This window comes from Pyrus communis, chromosome 16, assembly GCF_041283825.1.
Source record: "Pyrus communis isolate YQ-2024b chromosome 16, ASM4128382v1, whole genome shotgun sequence".
NCBI lineage: Eukaryota > Viridiplantae > Streptophyta > Magnoliopsida > Rosales > Rosaceae > Pyrus > Pyrus communis.
Genome location: NC_142580.1, coordinates 28,925,777 through 28,943,836, shown reverse-complemented (window position 1 = coordinate 28,943,836; position 18,060 = coordinate 28,925,777). Strand labels below are relative to the sequence as shown.

At 37.7% G+C, this 18,060-nt stretch overlaps 2 protein-coding genes across 2 annotated transcripts; one reads left to right on the top strand and one right to left on the bottom strand.

Moving 5' to 3' along the window:
• The first annotated feature begins 5,151 nt into the window (after positions 1-5,151).
• On the top strand, positions 5,152-8,847 carry LOC137732426 (uncharacterized). Its single transcript, XM_068471735.2, has 4 exons — positions 5,152-6,008; positions 6,965-7,020; positions 7,114-7,303; positions 8,252-8,847. The coding sequence occupies exons 1-4, from the start codon at positions 5,403-5,405 to the stop codon at positions 8,603-8,605; spliced, it is 1,206 nt and encodes a 401-aa protein (XP_068327836.2). The 5' UTR covers positions 5,152-5,402; the 3' UTR covers positions 8,606-8,847.
• A 1,604-nt stretch (positions 8,848-10,451) lies between these two features.
• LOC137731489 (acyl-CoA-binding protein) lies at positions 10,452-12,110 on the bottom strand. The gene is made up of 4 exons (XM_068470609.2): positions 11,957-12,110; positions 11,059-11,176; positions 10,858-10,920; positions 10,452-10,688 (listed from the first exon to the last, which is right to left on the bottom strand). The coding sequence occupies exons 1-4, from the start codon at positions 11,966-11,968 to the stop codon at positions 10,609-10,611; spliced, it is 273 nt and encodes a 90-aa protein (XP_068326710.1). The 5' UTR covers positions 11,969-12,110; the 3' UTR covers positions 10,452-10,608.
• Positions 12,111-18,060: the final 5,950 nt, after the last annotated feature.

The window sequence follows — 18,060 nt, the reverse complement described above, 5'->3', positions numbered from 1 at the left end:
TTGGTCCACTCACCTTTTTTGTTTTGCACCCCATTCAGGACTTAAAATCGAGGTGTATGATCCTGGCGTTGAGGCATTTTCATATCGGTACCTTCGAGTCCTCTCGGTGTAGGATCCCTTTTCTTTGTAATCTCATTATTATACAACATTCATTTTGCACTATTCTTGATTAATTGTATGCTTTAAACACGTTCCCACATTTGCATATTTCATTATGTTTAAATTTACATATTTTATTTATGTTCATTCTTTCTTTATAACTTCCATGCATGTTAAAACGGCTTCATCACCCTCGAGTGTTGGGCACGCACCTTATTTTCCATGATCCTCCTACTTGGATTGTGTCTGCTCTTATAGATGATGTGCTTGGTATTTGTAAAATGAGATATGTTTGTTCAGATGGTTTTAGCTAGGGGTGGGCGTGGGTTGGTTTGGGTCGGTTTTCGGCCAAAATCGAAACCAAATCGACGTAATCGGTTGGGCCAAAATTGCAAACCGAAACCAACCAAGGTGGGTCTAAAACCGATTAGGTCAGTTACCCAACAGTGGTAGGTTAGTTTGGGTCGGTTCTCGGCTTGTGTGAAGATGAAAATACATAACAAATATCTCTCCAAACGCAACAGAACGTAGCATCAATATGAGTGATTGTTCAAAGGATAACACAAATGAAGCAGCCCTAGGAGAACACCAACACAACAGCTACTGCCTTCTCCAAATGGTCCCCCTGATCTTCTCCAAATGGACTCTTAAACTAATTAGGTTTTGTTTTCATATGGTGGAAACACGGTAACTCATAAATAACTAACCATTTATATTACTACATGTATTAATTATGATTAAAAAATAAAATAAAATATATGAGGGTAGGTTCGGTTAACCACACCTTAAGAATTTTGGGAACCGATTGCCAAACGTCGGTGCGGTTCAGTTTAATCACCAAAAATTAAAAACAAAACCAAGAAAACCAAACCAAACCAAGTCATCATTGCGGTTCGGGCGATTCACTCGGTTTTTATTTTTTTTATTTTTTATTAAATCCCCAACCTTAGCTTGAGCTATGTCTACTGGAGTCTTTTGCTTTTCCTTGTTTTACCAAAAAAAACAAGTTTAGAAAGCTAAAGACAAATTACATGTTCTATGCAGCTATAAAAAAATTCCCATCACATCCACAAATTTGTTGTACTCAGAGCATCTCCAGTGCTACTCCTAAATAGGAACAGCCACCGTATAAAACGGGTATAAAAAAATGTAGGGGCAAGTTTAATCTCCAATAGATCAGAAAATGAGTCTCTAAAGTATTGGAACTCACTAGATGCATAATGTATACACCTATATATAAGGTCTATGTAGGGGCACAACCTTGAATGGAAAATGGGGCCCACAACCTTGATGGTGTTGTGCGGCTTGAGTTCACTCGCCTCCCCTTCTCAATTGTTGGTGGACTCGCCAGACAGCTGTTGATGCAATTTCAAGGGCAGGTCTCGGCGTCAGCATACGCCCTTATTATTTTTTTTTTATTGTCTTTTCAACATATTTTATATCAACGGTCCCTATTAATTTTGGATTTAAAATTTGTTATCGTTGAGAATCAACAATTCTGGTCAACACTAGTGCTTTTAATGCTCTGATCAACATCGTTGCTTATTAATGTTGGATTTAAAATTTGTTAATGTTTTTACTGTTGCTCATGCTCAATGGTCCTTGTAAATACCAATTTCATATAACCAAAATTTACCACAACTTCATTTTCTATACTTAATTCTCTCATTTCATACAATTTATTTTGTTCTTTTTGTTGATTTATTTTATCCATCAATGGTGGGTTCAAGTGAGGCTCCAACCAAGGGTGGAAATTACTCAATTGAAGCAATGTTGCTCTATGTTGTGATTTTATAGCGATTAGTGAATATCCTATTATTAGAAATGGCCAAGCTTTGATGATATTTTGGGAACGCGTTTTCGAGGCATTCAATTAAATCATGGCCAACAGAGGAGAAAAACGAGGTGCTAAAGGTCTTAGATCTCGATGGTATAATACAAACAACTCAAAATTTACCAAATTTAGTGAGTGTGTCACAAGAAAGTGGGACAAGTGATTTCGATAAGGTGATATTTTTATTTAATTATATTTTTACTAGTTACCTGCACAAATTACTTGTCTCATCTTTGTGAGCTAACTTAAACCTTTTCTTAAAAAAATATCATGCATAGATAAATGATGCAAAAAATGTAACATGAGAAGGTAGGACATCCTTTTTGCATGGATCATTGTTGGGAGACTACAAAATTTAGCAAAATGGCCGAACAAGGATGGTTTCAATCCTCCCCTTCTCAAGCGTTTGCATATATTGTCTGGGATTATGATGAATCAAAGACTATTCTAGAACCCAAAACCTCCGTCATAGGCCTATGGGTAACACAATGCCAAAGAGCAAAAAAGAAAAGTAAAGGAGGTGGATGAAGGTAGCGAAGTAGCTAAACAAATGAGACAATTCAGAGAATGTTTTGAGAAAAAAGGTAGACTTGAAGACGATGTTGGCCGATACTTCCCATATAAGTCTAGATTCAAAGGCGTTGATTACATACAAAAAAAGAGATAAAAGAAAAATGGGCAACTCCTATTATAAACTTTGATGCTGACTACCACCCTACAACACCTTCATCACTGCCATCTTAAATTATGTAGAGCAATTTATTTCTTTTAAGGGATAGTTTAGTTGCGGTCCCTGATTCCTAACTGTTATAGACTCAAACCTTATGCATTTTAGGTTTTAGATTGAAGTCCCTCTCCACATAAATGACATAATAATAAAGGAGATGTAATAATATCAATAAATACTCAAACGTTATTTTTCTTTCATTTACACTATTAATTTAATTATTGAAATTTTCTTATGGGTTTCGACAAAAAAAAAAAAAAGAATTGCTTATGGGTGCATTTTAGAATATATATATATATTTATAATGACACACCCCGACCCGGAATGTCCATAAGGACTCCGAATCGAGTTGTGCTGGCTGACATCAAAAATAGAAAACTTCACCTACACACCCATAGGCGTCACGTGCCTCGAAGATGAGTGTGTGCTATCTTTGGGTTAAGCCCAAACAATAATTACATAACTAAACGTTGACGGACCTAGACGCATCTTGGCCTGAGCCCCCACCACATCCAGGGCTCGACTTCGCCATAGCACGATATTGTCCGCTTTGGGTTCCGACCACGCCCTCACGGTTTTGTTTTTGGGAACTCACATGAGAACTTCCGAGTGGGTCACCCATCCTAGGATTGCTCTCGCGCGAACTCGCTTAACTTCGGAGTTCTGATGGAACTTGAAGCCAGTGAGCTCCCAAAAGGCCTTGTGCTAGGTAGAGATGAGAATATACATATAAGGCTTACATGATCCACTTTCCTGGGCGATGTGGGATGTTACAATTCACCCCCCTTAGGGGCCCAACGTCCTCGTCAGCACACATGCGGCCAGGGTTAGGCTTTGATATCCCCAGGCCAGGATGTGACATATAATGTGAGTACATTTATGCAATAAAATTTTGGGTACATTTTTACATGTAAAAAATTGGTACGTTTATATAAAAATGTGGGTACATTGCACATACAAAAAATTGACATATTTTATACAAAAAAATTGTGCACATTTTATATAAATTAAATGGGTACATTTTATATATAAAAAAACAAGAGATACATTTTATACAAAAAAAAAACAACGAGTATATCTTAGATTAAAAAAATAAATAGATTTTACATTAAAAAATAGATACATTTTACATAAAGGAATGGTACTTACAAAACAAAAAAATTGGTACATTTGGTATGTAACAAAGTGATACATTTTAAATAAAAATGGGTACATTATAAATAAATTACGGGTACAAATAAAAGTTTAAAAATTCATGATTACAAATAAAAGTTTAAAAAATATAAGCACAAAAAGAAATTAATATATGGATACAAATTGAAATTGAAAAGAAAATTGGTATAATTTAAAAAAAAAAAAAAGGTTGCAAATTAAAAATGGGTACAAACTAAAAACAGAAATATATGATACAAAGTTTAGCCATAAATATAAATATACCAAAGGTAAAGTTTCTAAACACTAAATGAATATATTTAGAAATATAATTTAATTGAAAAGAAATAAATTTAATTATCTTGACATGTAAATATTTTATTATTGAAATAATTGATGAGGTTAATTGTGACATCCCACATCGCCCAGGAAGTGATCCTTATATGTATATTTCCATCCCTACCTAGCACGAGGCCTTTTGAGAGCTCACTGGCTTCGGGTTTCATCGGAACTCCAAAGTTAAGCGAGTAGCGCGGGAGAGCATTCCCATGATGTGTGACCCATTGGGAAGTTCCCGTGTGAGTTCCCAGAAACAAAACCGTGAGGGTGTGCTGGGCCCAAAGCGGATAATATCGTGCTACGGTGGTGGAGCGGACTTGGGAAGTGATCCGCCCCGGGGCGGGATGTGACATTAATAAAACTTAAGGACCTTGATTAAAATTTGAAAAGGAATAAGGTCTTAATCAATGGAGTAGAAAAAATAGGGATAAGAACCTAATTTCTCCTTCTTTTAAACTAAGTATTAAGTTGATGTTTTGTTCATTAGGTATTGAATCATTTTTTTTAAAATTAATAGTAAGCTATTGTCACCTTTCTATGTCCCTAATGATTTCTTATATTTTCACCATTGACCTAGTTTAATTATAAAAAATTAAAACAAGAACAAGGTTAACACATTACAATATATGAACCCTAATTTTTGTCATTATGTGCCCAACTACGTACCTAATCAATTTGCAAGGATATAATCTAATAATGAAGCAATTCTAGTTACGTTTTTGTGAAGAAAAATGATTTGGTGCCAGAATTTGAATTCTTTTTGGTTAAAATGTTCACAAACATATTTTACGGCGATGTAATGTTGACAAAGAATGAGAAATAACCATTAACGAAAATAGTTACAATAATAAAGAATAATGTACGACACAACCCGTTAATTTTAATTTTCTCTTTTTCTTAATGGGTCAGATTATTTCACCTATTAATTTTAACGACCAGTTAAGAATTCATTAAAATAATAAAAATAATAGGTATAACATTTGCCCCGCCTTTGTTGGTAGAGGTAGACTCCAATCGTAGTGCCAAAAGCAAAGAGCGACCGTCTTCTCTTCCTTCCCAAACTCGCACAATCTCAAACCCCCAAAAGCCGCTTTTTTTCCGTCCTCCCCTGTTACCCACAGTCGCACACACCCAAAAGCGACTCGCTTCGCAATCCACCACAATCCCAAAAACTCAAAATCTCTCGCGCTCTCTCTCTCTCTCTCTCTCTCTCTCTCTCTCTCTCTCCCCTACAGCCTACAGGCACTAGTCATGGCTGAAAACGGGCACAAACTACAACAACAGCAACTAGAAGAAGACGAAGATGATGCTACGAAGAAGCTATTCTGTTCCTACCTTGGCCTGAGCCTGGGTGTTTTCCTGGCTTTAGCTCCCGACAACTTCCAGGAGCTCCAGAGCCAAGTGGGCGAGCTCTCTGCGCGGTTATGGCAGGCGGAAGAGCAAGTGAGCTTCATGACTTCCAGGCGAAAAGAGGACTCCAAAGCCAATGCCCGGGTCGTCGAGATCTTCGCCAGCCACCGCAACGCTTGGCAAGCCGAGGAGAAGCGGCTGCTGAACCAGATCGACGACGCCCACCAAGAAATCGCCCACCTCCATGCCAGGATTCTGGAGCTGGAGAAAACCCAGGATGATTCCAGTGCCAGGATTCAGGATTTGGAGATGGTGGTTGAGGAGAGGGACGACATGATTGGTTTCATGGCCACCAGCAGCGGAGGAGGACCTGAGGCTGAGGTTGACGGCGACAACCACTGTCACCGCCACCAGCACCGAGGCAAGGAGGAAGTCATTGTCTACGACAATGCCGTTGGCTTCGGCTTCGACTCGCACTTGGTATCTGATGCTTCCAAGCTCTGGCAGGTTTGCCTCCATCACTTTCACACATTGGGGCTTCGATTTCGTTTCAATTTGGCATCTGGATAATCATAACAAAAAAAAAAAAAAAAAAAAAAAAAAAAAAAAAAAAAAAAAAAAAGACATTGGCTAAATCTTAATCCATTATTATTATTAGCATCTTAGATGAGATGTAACCTTTTTTTAGAAACGAAGTTAAATCCTTTGCCAGATACTGAGGTGCATTGTCTCTTTCATCACTAGCATGCAAGTGGCTTGCCAGATACTGAGGTGCATTTGTCTCCTTCATCACTAGCAAACAAGTGGCAATTTACAAGGCATGTGTCTGCTTCTATCTGGAAGGCGAATCGTTATCCCGAAACTGTGTAACTTGGCATCTCAAGTTTACCCTTTTGTTTGGCACTTATCGCTGTAATGAAGTTGGACACCAATATTCTCTGCAATGATTTGATCAACTATTCCAGTTTTTTTTGGAAAAATGAAAGAAAAGAGAAGAAAAATTGTCTTTTTCTTTTCCCTCGAGTCTCCTCAAATTTGTTTATTTGTTCTGACTTCTTGTGTTCTGAAATGGAAGTTTAACTTAATTGCTTTTTAATACTTTCCATCTGAGCCATCAAACGTCAAATGTAATTGGGAACTATTAAAAGCAATTCAATGTGGTCTTCTTTCACTGCTTTGCTGGTTGATTTAACTTTGTTCTTTGAAGCAAGTGGCCCTTTACCATAGTGGTGGAAAGGTGTTGAGCCTTTGCATAACTGTATGGGTTCAAAACCCGTCAGTGACTAATCTAATATCTAATCTAACAAAGTCTATCGTTTGACAAAAAAAAAAAAAACTTTGTTCTTTGAAGTTTTTTTTTATTGAGGAACGTTAACCATTATGTTGGCGTATTTTCTCTTCTCCGAATTTATCAAATTGGAAATGTTCGTAACTTGTTTTAATCCGTTCTCCTCCTTATGCAGGATGTACACTATGAATCCCTTGAACCGTTGTATCACATGAAGCATTTTGTACCAAGGTATATATTGGACAGCCTACTTACTGATCATTTCTGAAGCGTCTAGCTAATATTCTGCAGCTAATTAAATATCAACACGTCTTTCTTTCCTAGGGAGTCGCCTTGGAAGCTAGATGGTGAGTCGACAAGAATATCCTCTAAGCTAAAATTACTTGAACAGGAATTACTGAATTTGGAAACTGTCGGAAAGAATGATGTTTCTAAGTTACCTTCATTGATGAGGAAGCAGGCCAAGAGGTATCAAGCTCTTGCGGGGAAGATAGATGATCTGTGCAGAAGAATGGTAATGCTTTATGTTTTATGTTCCATGTTTTACTTTTGTTATGCCATTTTATTGTCTGTTAAATGTTGTTGAGAGCCCAAGTATTAACAGAAGAAAGTACTACAACAGAAAGAAAAACAAAAGTAAGACAGCTCTGATAATCCCCGATTATATTGGAACGCTAATAAAGTTGAAATCTGCCATTAACAACAGAAAGTACAACTGAAGAAAAAAAGGGAGAGTAGAAGGAACGAAACAGGAGGTTCTTTATAAATGAGAAGCAACTGCTTCGTTAGTTTGAAGTTAACAAAGTTGTATTGCTTTGACTATGCCTCAAGCACACCAATTAGCTGACCCCAAGACATCTCTTAGGTGATGTTGTACACTAAGTTATCGCTGCACCCCGTGTACATGTGGGATGAAGTCGCCCCCTATTCGGCCATTAGAGTTCATGATCTGAAATCAATAATTCAAAATCCCTCTTGAAACTACTGACTTTTCCATTCCTAATTATCCAACTGATTTATGCGTTATTTTATACCATATTTTACATTTTCTTTGCTGTGTTATTTTAAGTGTGAGGTACGCTGAGAAGTGCTTTACAAACATATGTATAAAAACATAAACCTTGCTTCTTTTAGTCAGTCAATGCCTACTATAACTGGTTATTTCGGTTTTCTACTAGCAGCTTTGACCATAACATCATGTCTATTTTATCAGTGTGAGCAAGATGTAATATAACAAATGATTGAAAATAAACTTTCCTTTGTAGTTCATAATTTCTGCAGTTATCGTATAACGTCCCAATTATTAGTCTGAGATGTACCTTAGCCGTTTCTAAAATTATAAATTCTTTTGTGGTAATTTACATCTGTTTTGATTTATGGAACTTTCGGTACTTGTCTCCAATGATACTTGACACGCTACCATTTGGGCCGTGTTGCTCACTAAATTTTCTTGTTTTTGCAGCAAGGTAGTGATCCTTCTGAACCTACACTCAGTCCAGAGTTTCGTACACAACGACAAACAGAATTTTTACTCGAATCATTTAGACTTCAACAACGTGCGACAGAAACTGGACAGAAGTTGATGGCAGTACAAACGGAGATTGGGAAGAGTTCTTATGGAGATGAGCTGGGGAACCAGCCCAAACACAACACACGACGGTGTTCAGATTCCATTAGAAACAACTTGAAAGAAATCCAAAGAAATTTGGAGATATGGTTGGCCAGAATCATCGGAGATCTTGAAGGTATTCTGGCTAGAGACGGCGCTTCTCGTGTAAGGGAATACTATATCTCTAGCTGTCCTTTTGTTCAGTAGATCTCTGGACTTGCATATCTTCTCCATTTTTATTCTCTTTTTCTTTTGTTTCTTTTTGTGTTTTTTCTTGGCCTTCAATAACTCATCACAACAGTCAAAACAAAGTCAGAAAGTCGTATTAAAGGTAATTAGGCGGTGTATTCGATTGAGATTTTAAGATTATAACTCTTTGTTGTGATGAACATGAAGAAATATATAGAATTTGGTCATATAATATTAAATCATACAACAATTTCTGTGTTTGTACCATAAGCATAGAAAAAAAATTGAACGCTATGCCACCATCACCATTATTCTTCTTACACGCCCACCGCGGACATGCCTTTACCACCATTACCATTGCCACCAATCCTGCCAACATCATCTCCGCCATCACCATCGCATGGGCAAGGCAACGACTGCCACTATTGTCGTCTTCATCACCACCTAACAATGAGCACCACCATTATCATCGCTACTGTTGCAGCCATCACCATCCAACAACCGTCATTGTCATCACCATTGTCGTCATCATGACTGCCGCGACTTAATGGCGGATCTAGAATTTGAATTTTGGGGGTCTTAGTGTTAAGGGTCCAAGTTTTTTAGATAGAAACAGAGCGTGAAGCGTTCAAAAACAAATTCAGTTTATTCACTAAGGTTTATTTTTGTCAGCCAAACCATGTTGCATGTCAATAGATATCAACAATCTGATGAGAACTATCGAGAGTTTTTGTCGAGTGTTGTCGATGTAACTTACTGAAAATATGCCTAGCAAACCTTAAAACAAGTACTTTGGGGGCACAAAAGGGTCTATAGCAAACATTTGAAAGATCTCCAAAGGACTTTCACATGCGTGTTTCCTGACCTCCGGTGGTCTTGGGACCCACCTTTGGTTCCATTATACATTCGCCCTTGCTGCCACCACCACTTCCACTAGCATGAAACCCAACTACTAACATCCATTTATAGATTGATGATTCTAGATACCTATTAAACTTTGTTTTAAGCCATCTCCAATCCAATAATTAAAGGAGGAGGATTATCTCCCTTCCTATTCGCATCCCCTTCTCTCCCCTCCTCTCACATATTATTTTTTGTCTTATTGTCTCTATAAGATGTTGACGTGACTAAATCGTAACCGTTCAAATAGGAGGGGAGAGAAAGGAAGAGAGATTAGGAGGGGAGGGAATCCTCCTCCATAATTAAAAGTTATGAAGTTAATTTTGAAATCAAATTTAACTTTAATGTTATATCATCCCAACGCACATAAAAAAGGAATCAAATATAACCCTTGTAGTCAAATGCAATCGTATGACTCTTAGAGTCAAATGCAATCGTAATCTTATTGGTAGGTGCGTAGCAATTACTAATCATGGTCTACAACTTCACTTTTCTCAACCATGCATAACATTTATCCCTCCATGGAAAAAGTTGAGGAAAATGAACCCTTTCATTTCTCCTTATCCGAAACAATTCATTTGTGCAATGTATACGTATCAAGCTGTGATTTATATTAAAAATATAAGCGGAAAGGAATGACTCGTTACAAGATAAGAGCAGAGCAGCATTCATCCTGTATTATCACCAACATTTTGATGGATGTGCAGGTTTATGTAATCAAGTGTAAACAATCTAAAAAACTAAACTTACCTCTTTAATCAAAACGGAGTGAAGAGTCCAGCTTATCTCTTCCTCAATTGGGATGAGAAAGTATGTTTAATCAATGCGAAGCACAGATTCAAACCTCTCTCTTCCAAAATTGCGAAGGAAAAATATCACGAGTCCAAAAGCTAGTCCGTTACACAACTAAGCATACTTAAAAGCATTAGTATGGTCAAGGTAAAAGCAAATTGGCAAACTCAAATTCACTAACACTGCAAACCCCTCCAATTAAACAACTAAAAGTACAACCATTCTACCGGAAGTATCCCATAGACATTACATTCGCACACATTTAGATATAACAGAGTACCAATACGTAAGAATGTTTATTTTGAATCAAATAACACCATACGAAAACATCAAGTAGAAGCTCCTGCTTCTTCCAGCAGCTGTTTCACCTTTGTAATGTAGTCGCCCATGGCTTCCTCCTTGGATTTCCCTGCCAGAACGAAAATTATAACTTCGAATTATGCTAGAGTATACGAAGAAGATTGACATATGATAATAATAAACGATATGCTCAGAAGTATCAATTATGCAAGAGTATACGAAGAAGATTGACACATAATAATAATAATAATAATAAACATTATGCTCAGAAGTATCACCTTCAACAGCCTTCCATGCATCCCACTTTGCTCTGTCCCTCATATTGAAGATTCCTGGGCGGCCTGCAAGTCAGCCACAAAGAAACAAACGCGAAGGGAAGATTTAGAGGATGGTTGACAATCTCATAAATGGAAAACTTGTGTTGCAACGAGAGAACAAAATAGTGCGTTCTCATATTTTTCAGGGATCATTATACTAACTAGTGTTCACAGCTCCAACAGTGGCTTGCTTGTACAGCCCATAGAGGATCAGCTTGTTCTCATTGGTTGTTGACTCAGGAAGGGTCTTCGCTTTCTCAGCGTGTTCATCAAACTCCTCCTGCATGGGCACCAAATCATCAAATATTATACAGTAAACAAATTTTCATCATCTGTAATTGACAGAAGCAATCGATAAATGAGGAAATACAAGTAAAAGCTATGAATTAAAGCAAGTGGATTTTTTATCAAATAGAAGGTAGGTATGCCTTCCACATGTACCAAACATGTTCAATTTTATTGTCAATGCAATACTAGTCAAAACAATGAATCATAAAATTCTAAGTTGATCGGATGATTGACCGGACGATGTTTTTTCATAGATAATAGTTCTTTTTGGGCAGCTGGCAAATAATTGGTAGATTGGACAATAGATTTGCACCTGCTTATCACAAATCTCAGACAGACACTGCCTTATTTCATATTCAGTCCAAGAAAACAAGCAAAGCAGAATGTAGCAAAAAGAACCGAAAACCCTCATTAGACGATGATCTGCATGTTAATAACAACCGGATCTAAACTAATTGGTGCGACAGTGAAAAACACTAGTTACGAAGGCTCTGATCCACTATACCAGGATCAAAATCTCAGCCCAAATGAATGCAAAACAAGTACAATACATAAATTAAAGAGAACCCACTATAATTAACTATAAATCTGGCTGATTTATCTTGAGAAATTCACCAAATTCAAAACAAACAAATTAGAATACAGATCTGAACTAATTGCACTACAAAAAACCCAAGAAAAGTAGTAAATTTAAAGGCGAAAGGATGAATTTTCACGGATAATATGAGATTAAATCGATGTTTAAGGGAAGGGGATAGAATCGAGAGCATACCTTCAAACCCATTTGGCAGAACTGCGAGACTGATTCTGGTTTCGCTTAGATTAACGGACGGAGTGTGAGTGCCGTCTTTGATTCAGGATTCTCTCTTTCCGTTCTCTTACTATTAAAACTAATAAGTGCCACGCAACGTTTGGCCCCATTTGGTTTTTTATTTTTCTTTCGGGATCACTCAAATTGTTTTTATTTATTTATTTATATATGTTGTAGGCATAATTTATTTAACAGTTATGAATGTTAGAAAGAGAGAGGGGTGCGGCATAAAGAGAGAAGAGATAGATGTGAAATTGTAAGGTGTGTTTTATTCCATCCCATTGTGCCTTTATTTATAGTAGTAAGAAATGTTAATTCATTACCTTAATAGGATTACAACTCTAATATGATAATATCTAGTCTAAGAGATATGATAGAGTCCCATAAGGATATTGTGACATCCCACATCGCCCAGGGAATTGGATCCTATAAGCTTTATATGTATATTCTCATCTCTACCTAGCACGAGGCTTTTTGGAAGCTCACTGGCTTGGGGTTCTATCGGAACTCCGAAGTTAAGCAAGTTCGCGCGAGAGCAATCCTAAGATGGGTGACCCAGTGGGAAGTTCTCGTGTGAGTTCCCAGAAACAAAACCTTGAGGGTGTGGTCGGGGCCCAAAGATGAAAATATCGTGCTATGGTGGAGTCGAGCCCGAGATGCGGTGGAAGGCCCGGGCCTGGATGTGACAAATATCCTAGATATGTTAGGATTTACATAATCACATTACTAATCTAATAGGAATGCAACACTCTCCCTTGAGTGTGAAAATAATCAAACAAATGACACATCAGGTCTTCAACGATGAAGTGAGTACAGTTGATGAAGTTGTCGGCACAATGAGCGAATGCGAGTCTCAAAACAACGGAATAATGCATAAAAGGTAAAACTCACAAAACCTCACTATTGTAAAACCCAAGGTGGGATAAAAACTCATAGACTAAGCAGAAAATTGAGAAGTTGCATTAAATCAAAATTATACGTCTTCTAGACGCAAGTAGAAGAGGTCACAAGGGTATGACCAGAACAGGATGGGTGCCTCATCAAAACCTAGTTAGGTAGCAAAAACCCAGGGGGGAAAATTCTCCTAATCGTAGGGAAAAATAGTACATTAAGATCAAGTGAGTATACTTCTGGATACTCCCCCTGAGTTTGATAGAACTTGCAAATGAGAACTACAAGCATTGCATATAGGTGATTAGACATACTAATTCCTCGGACAAGCTTTTGGAAGGTTGATTTAAGCAATGACGTCATGTAAACGTCAGCAAGGTTGTCTGGGATCGGCTTGCATGACTTCAATCTCCTGATGCTTTGCTGATATAGACGTAATATGTCTTGGCATTGACTTTGTTGATGTATCATGTCTTGGTTGGGTTGATACATGCAACATAGTCTTCATGGATCGTCATTGGGACTCAACGATGGATGAAAACATCAAGTACTTTGAATATACTCAACAAGAAGTCCTAACCCTGTCTCACATGTGGCATAGTGAAGTGAGGTGAGTCTTGGAACAATTTGAAGGTTTCGCAACAAAGGTCATATCGTGAACCTCCAAGGTATTGCCTTGTGCGGGTTTGATAAGTAACCTTGTGCGGGTTTGATAAGTAACTAGCGTCAACATAACAAAGGCAAGCATCATTTCGAGGATTAGGGGGGTCGGATCCGCTCGAGATTCGTTGGGAGTAGCCCAAATCCGTGGTACCTTTCAAGTAAAGATGGCAATGGTTCGGTTTGGGGACGGAAATGCTATATCCATCCCCATAACTATGAAAACTAACCATATCCATAACCGCAAATTAACCATTGGGTATTATCCATAATCATACCCACCAGGTATCGGATTCCTCATCGGTTAACGGTTATATCCATCTTCATCAATAAAAAAAATATATTTATTCAATTGACGCATGATAATTTAGTAAATATTAATTTCGTCATTAAATATTTGATGTATAAAATGATTTAATGAATGGATCTTGTGAAGCATAAAAATTAAAACTAAACGTTGATAATGTTGGTTTGATCTTTTGATATCTCCCATAAGTATCATTGAATTCTCATAGATTTTGATTCATATTAAAACTTTTGAACTATTCCACAAAATGCAACTCACACAATGCAATTTTTGTATTCTTAAGGTAATGGATTCGATGAATAATATATATATATATATATGTGTGTGTGTGTGTGTGTGTGTGTGTATTAATACTTTAATATTATATATAATATATACTATTCGGTTTGGATTTGGGGATGGATACGGATTGGGGATCCCTATAACCATATCTAAACCCAAACCGAATAATAATCACGGTTTTTTCCCATACCCAAAATATACCCGAATTTTCATACCCAAATCCAATCCATTCAAGCGGTTATCCACGGTTATCGGGTTTAACGGTTAGAATTATCATCCCTAGTTTCAAGGTAGCAGAAAAACGTCTTTAATACCAATTCAGTGGTTGCGTGTAGCCGCAGTGCTGCATCTTTACCAATAGATCAACATCGAAGAAGATGTCATATCTAATACAATGAGTTAAGTACAACGAAGCTCAAAGTTGAACTCATATATGGAATTTCGGGTTTCATAACCTCTTCAAGGGTCTCATTTGCATATAACGTATGGAAGATCATATGTATTCTCAAAGGTAACACCTTCGGGGTATAGTTCGACTGGTAGACCAAAGTACAGTCACAACAACGCTTTGAACTTCAAGTCAAGGTATAAATGAGTTTTCCCAAGATCCTTCATCTCAATTTTGTCTTTAGATACGAGGCAATTTTCTCAAGCTCTTCTAGAGTCTTAGTGAGATGCATGTCATGAACATAACTATAACTCTAGCAATTCAGAATAAGATTTCATAGTTTAACACACAAGGGCATAATTCATATCCCTGACTGATAAAATAATAATCACTTAGACGAGTATACCATATCCGCCAAATTGCTTCAATCAGTAAGTGAACGCCTCAAACGAGTTGAGAAGGTGTTCCGTGGTTTAGAACTATTTGAACTAGTCTATGCAATTCTTCAGGAGCTTACATGTAAATCTCTGTATCAATATCCCCATGGAGAAACACTAACCACATTCATAATGTTGCAATCAATCACAGGGTGTTTGAGAGAAACCTTGCGCCATAAGGCGTGCATTACATCGCACAATTTCATTCATCTTATTACGCTTCCTTTCCCACTTGTAACACAACAGGGTTACCTTGGGCAGTGTAGGAACGATAGGTCCAAACACACTTTGGTAAGAAATTTTAACCTACATTGTAATTTCGGTTGTTCAATCAGTTCTACATTGTCACTAATCAACGGAACATGGTTTGATATCGTCATTTTTCATTTATGTCAATAGCTACCATATAAGTGAAAACATCATCGATGATAATCTCATTCCAATTCCATTAACTCATCCAAACTAGTATACTGAACCAAGAACTTCAAGTCTCGGGAGTAATCTGGATTAATTTCATGAGATGGAAATGATTTGAGATAACAATTGAGTATGGATTTGGAAATGATTTGCAGGCATGTATACAGCTGGTATATGATCTTGTCACTTTAGCTAGATCAGAGGAATGCATTTGGAGTAACATTTTGAAAGCTAGAATACATCACACTTGCTTATCACACTTGTGCGATATGGGGATTGAGATGAGACATAGTGGGCAAAACTGTCTCATTGAAGTGACAATCCATAAATAAGTGGTTAAGAGATCACTTGCAAAGGCTCTAAAAGAGTTATTATGAAAGAGAATCATAATCGACAAAGATTCACAACCTTCTGTGAAGACCCATATTGGTACGTTGCGATGGCACAACTTGGCACATGGAATGCACACCTAAATGCGGAAGTACGAAACATCAGGTTTGTACCCAATAACCAACTGTAACGTCAAATAGGTTAGGTGGTAATGACCTCAAGGCGAACCAACAAAGCTGCGTACAAGATTGCATTGCCTTAGGCAGAAGACGAACGCTTAGTGCATTCACCAAGGTCCGGGCGATTAATTAAATTGCGCTTTATGATAGCTCTGCGAGGCTGTTTTGGCGTGAACATGGGAATTCGATGTTCAATTATAAACCCAAAAGACATACAATACTTATCGAACCATCTTCGATATAAACTTTTTGACATTATCCAGTCTTCCAGACTTTATAGGATAATTAGGATGGTGAACCCTTTAAAATCAGCCAGGAGGTTTAGCAGCAATGTGTGTAGACAAACATGTGACTAGTTTGTCGATTCATCAACCAAAACCATAAGTATTTATATGGTCCACATTTTGATTGGATTAGTCCACATATACTCCCTTGAATCCACTGTGAAAAAAGATGATTTCGTATCTTTGCGAGGGCTTGGCAAAGTGTGCTTGTAAGCACATGATCTTTACTTTGGGTAAGGAGATGCGTCATGGCATCATTGTTCGACCTAAGTGTCCCAAATGGTATTGCCAAAGCAAGTAAACTGCTCAATCACCCGACTCTAGGTCGGCCATATGTGGTGTGTTCCCAGTTGAGAGACATCCCAGTTGCCCAAATAAAAGCATCAGGTTCATTTTTGGAGGTGGTGCAAAGATGTTCCACTCTATTTACTTTGATGATTTCGTTCATGATCATTGTCATCTTGAATATCCTTAAGACTTAACAACGTTCTTTCGGAACGAGGAGAATATAAGGTCTCTTAAATGGTAATTTAGTACCATTCATACAACGAGGAGCATGTCGATGCTCTTAATCAGGCTGGATAGACCTGAAGTCGTTGCTAGAGATGTGATTTAGGTGTAAAGTTAGTGTGCATAGTATCACATTCATCCAGACAACTAATTTTCCCATATTCGTACATAATCACGTGTTTAATTGAATTTGGTCACATGTATACAAGAAACATGATTCAATTAACTCGTATTCGAGGACAATATCGATAAGATTATCCATAACTAAAACAAATACCAAACTTGAATCCAAGAACATGGAAAAATGTTCACAAAGTAAATGGTTTACTGAGGGGATTTGACCAACAAGGTCATCCATGTCAAAATTATGCTCTTCTAACAATGTTCGGTGGAGCAAAATTAGTTTCACATATTGACTACGAGAATGGTACTCCTCAACGACATTGGTAGAGGCATGAACATATGCATAACCAATGATCTATTCCATTGAGACGGAAGTAAATTCTGCAGGGTTGAGGTTCAGAAATATTATCCTTTATTCTTGAAGTTTTAGGTCTTAGGTGCCATGGATCACGCTTCGGGCATGATGCCATACCTTAGTAGGCCCTGATTCTACCATATATTGTAAAAACAAACTTGAAATTGGATTGTGAATGAGACAGACCAAGACTTGGGTTCAGTAGGCTTCATCCGAAGTTGTAAGGGTCTGTTCGGTAGGCCTTTGCCAAAGCAGAGCACTACCGTTCGGTGTGCCCCAACTGAAACTGGGAATCACTATTTGGTAGGCCTTGACTGAACTAGGTCGAGCCATTCGGTAGACTCCAGCCGAGCTGGGTCTATACCATTTGGTAAACTCCAGCCGAAGCTGGGTCTATACCTTTCTCTCACGTTTGTGGTAGTAATCAAATCCGAGAATTTGGTAAACTTTGCTTTCTACACTACTGCTTCAGGAGTGAGTTAGAAACATTAAAAGACGAGAAAAGTATTCTCTAGTTAAAATTCGATCAGATTTATAAACTTCAGAATCGTACTCATCCATGGACATAATCATGGTGTGCTTCAGGCAATATCTCGCATGATCAGACGGTCCATAGAAGTGAGCCAAAGAGCCATGGAATCCTCGTTCGTGAGGTGCTTCTGTTTGTAATGCTTTAGCATAATTCTTCAATGCCATTGTTGGCTACAATGGTTTCTCAGCTTTTTGATAGTCAAATGGAGATTCACATCTTATATCCACATAAAGTGGTTTTGTTAAGAAACGTCCAAATAAGTGAAATTGAGTTTGTTACGGTTTGACAATCCAATGAATGGAGGGAACAAGATTGTGATTGTTACTATGGAAGTAAGATATCCATAAGCACCAAAGTTAGAACATTTCAA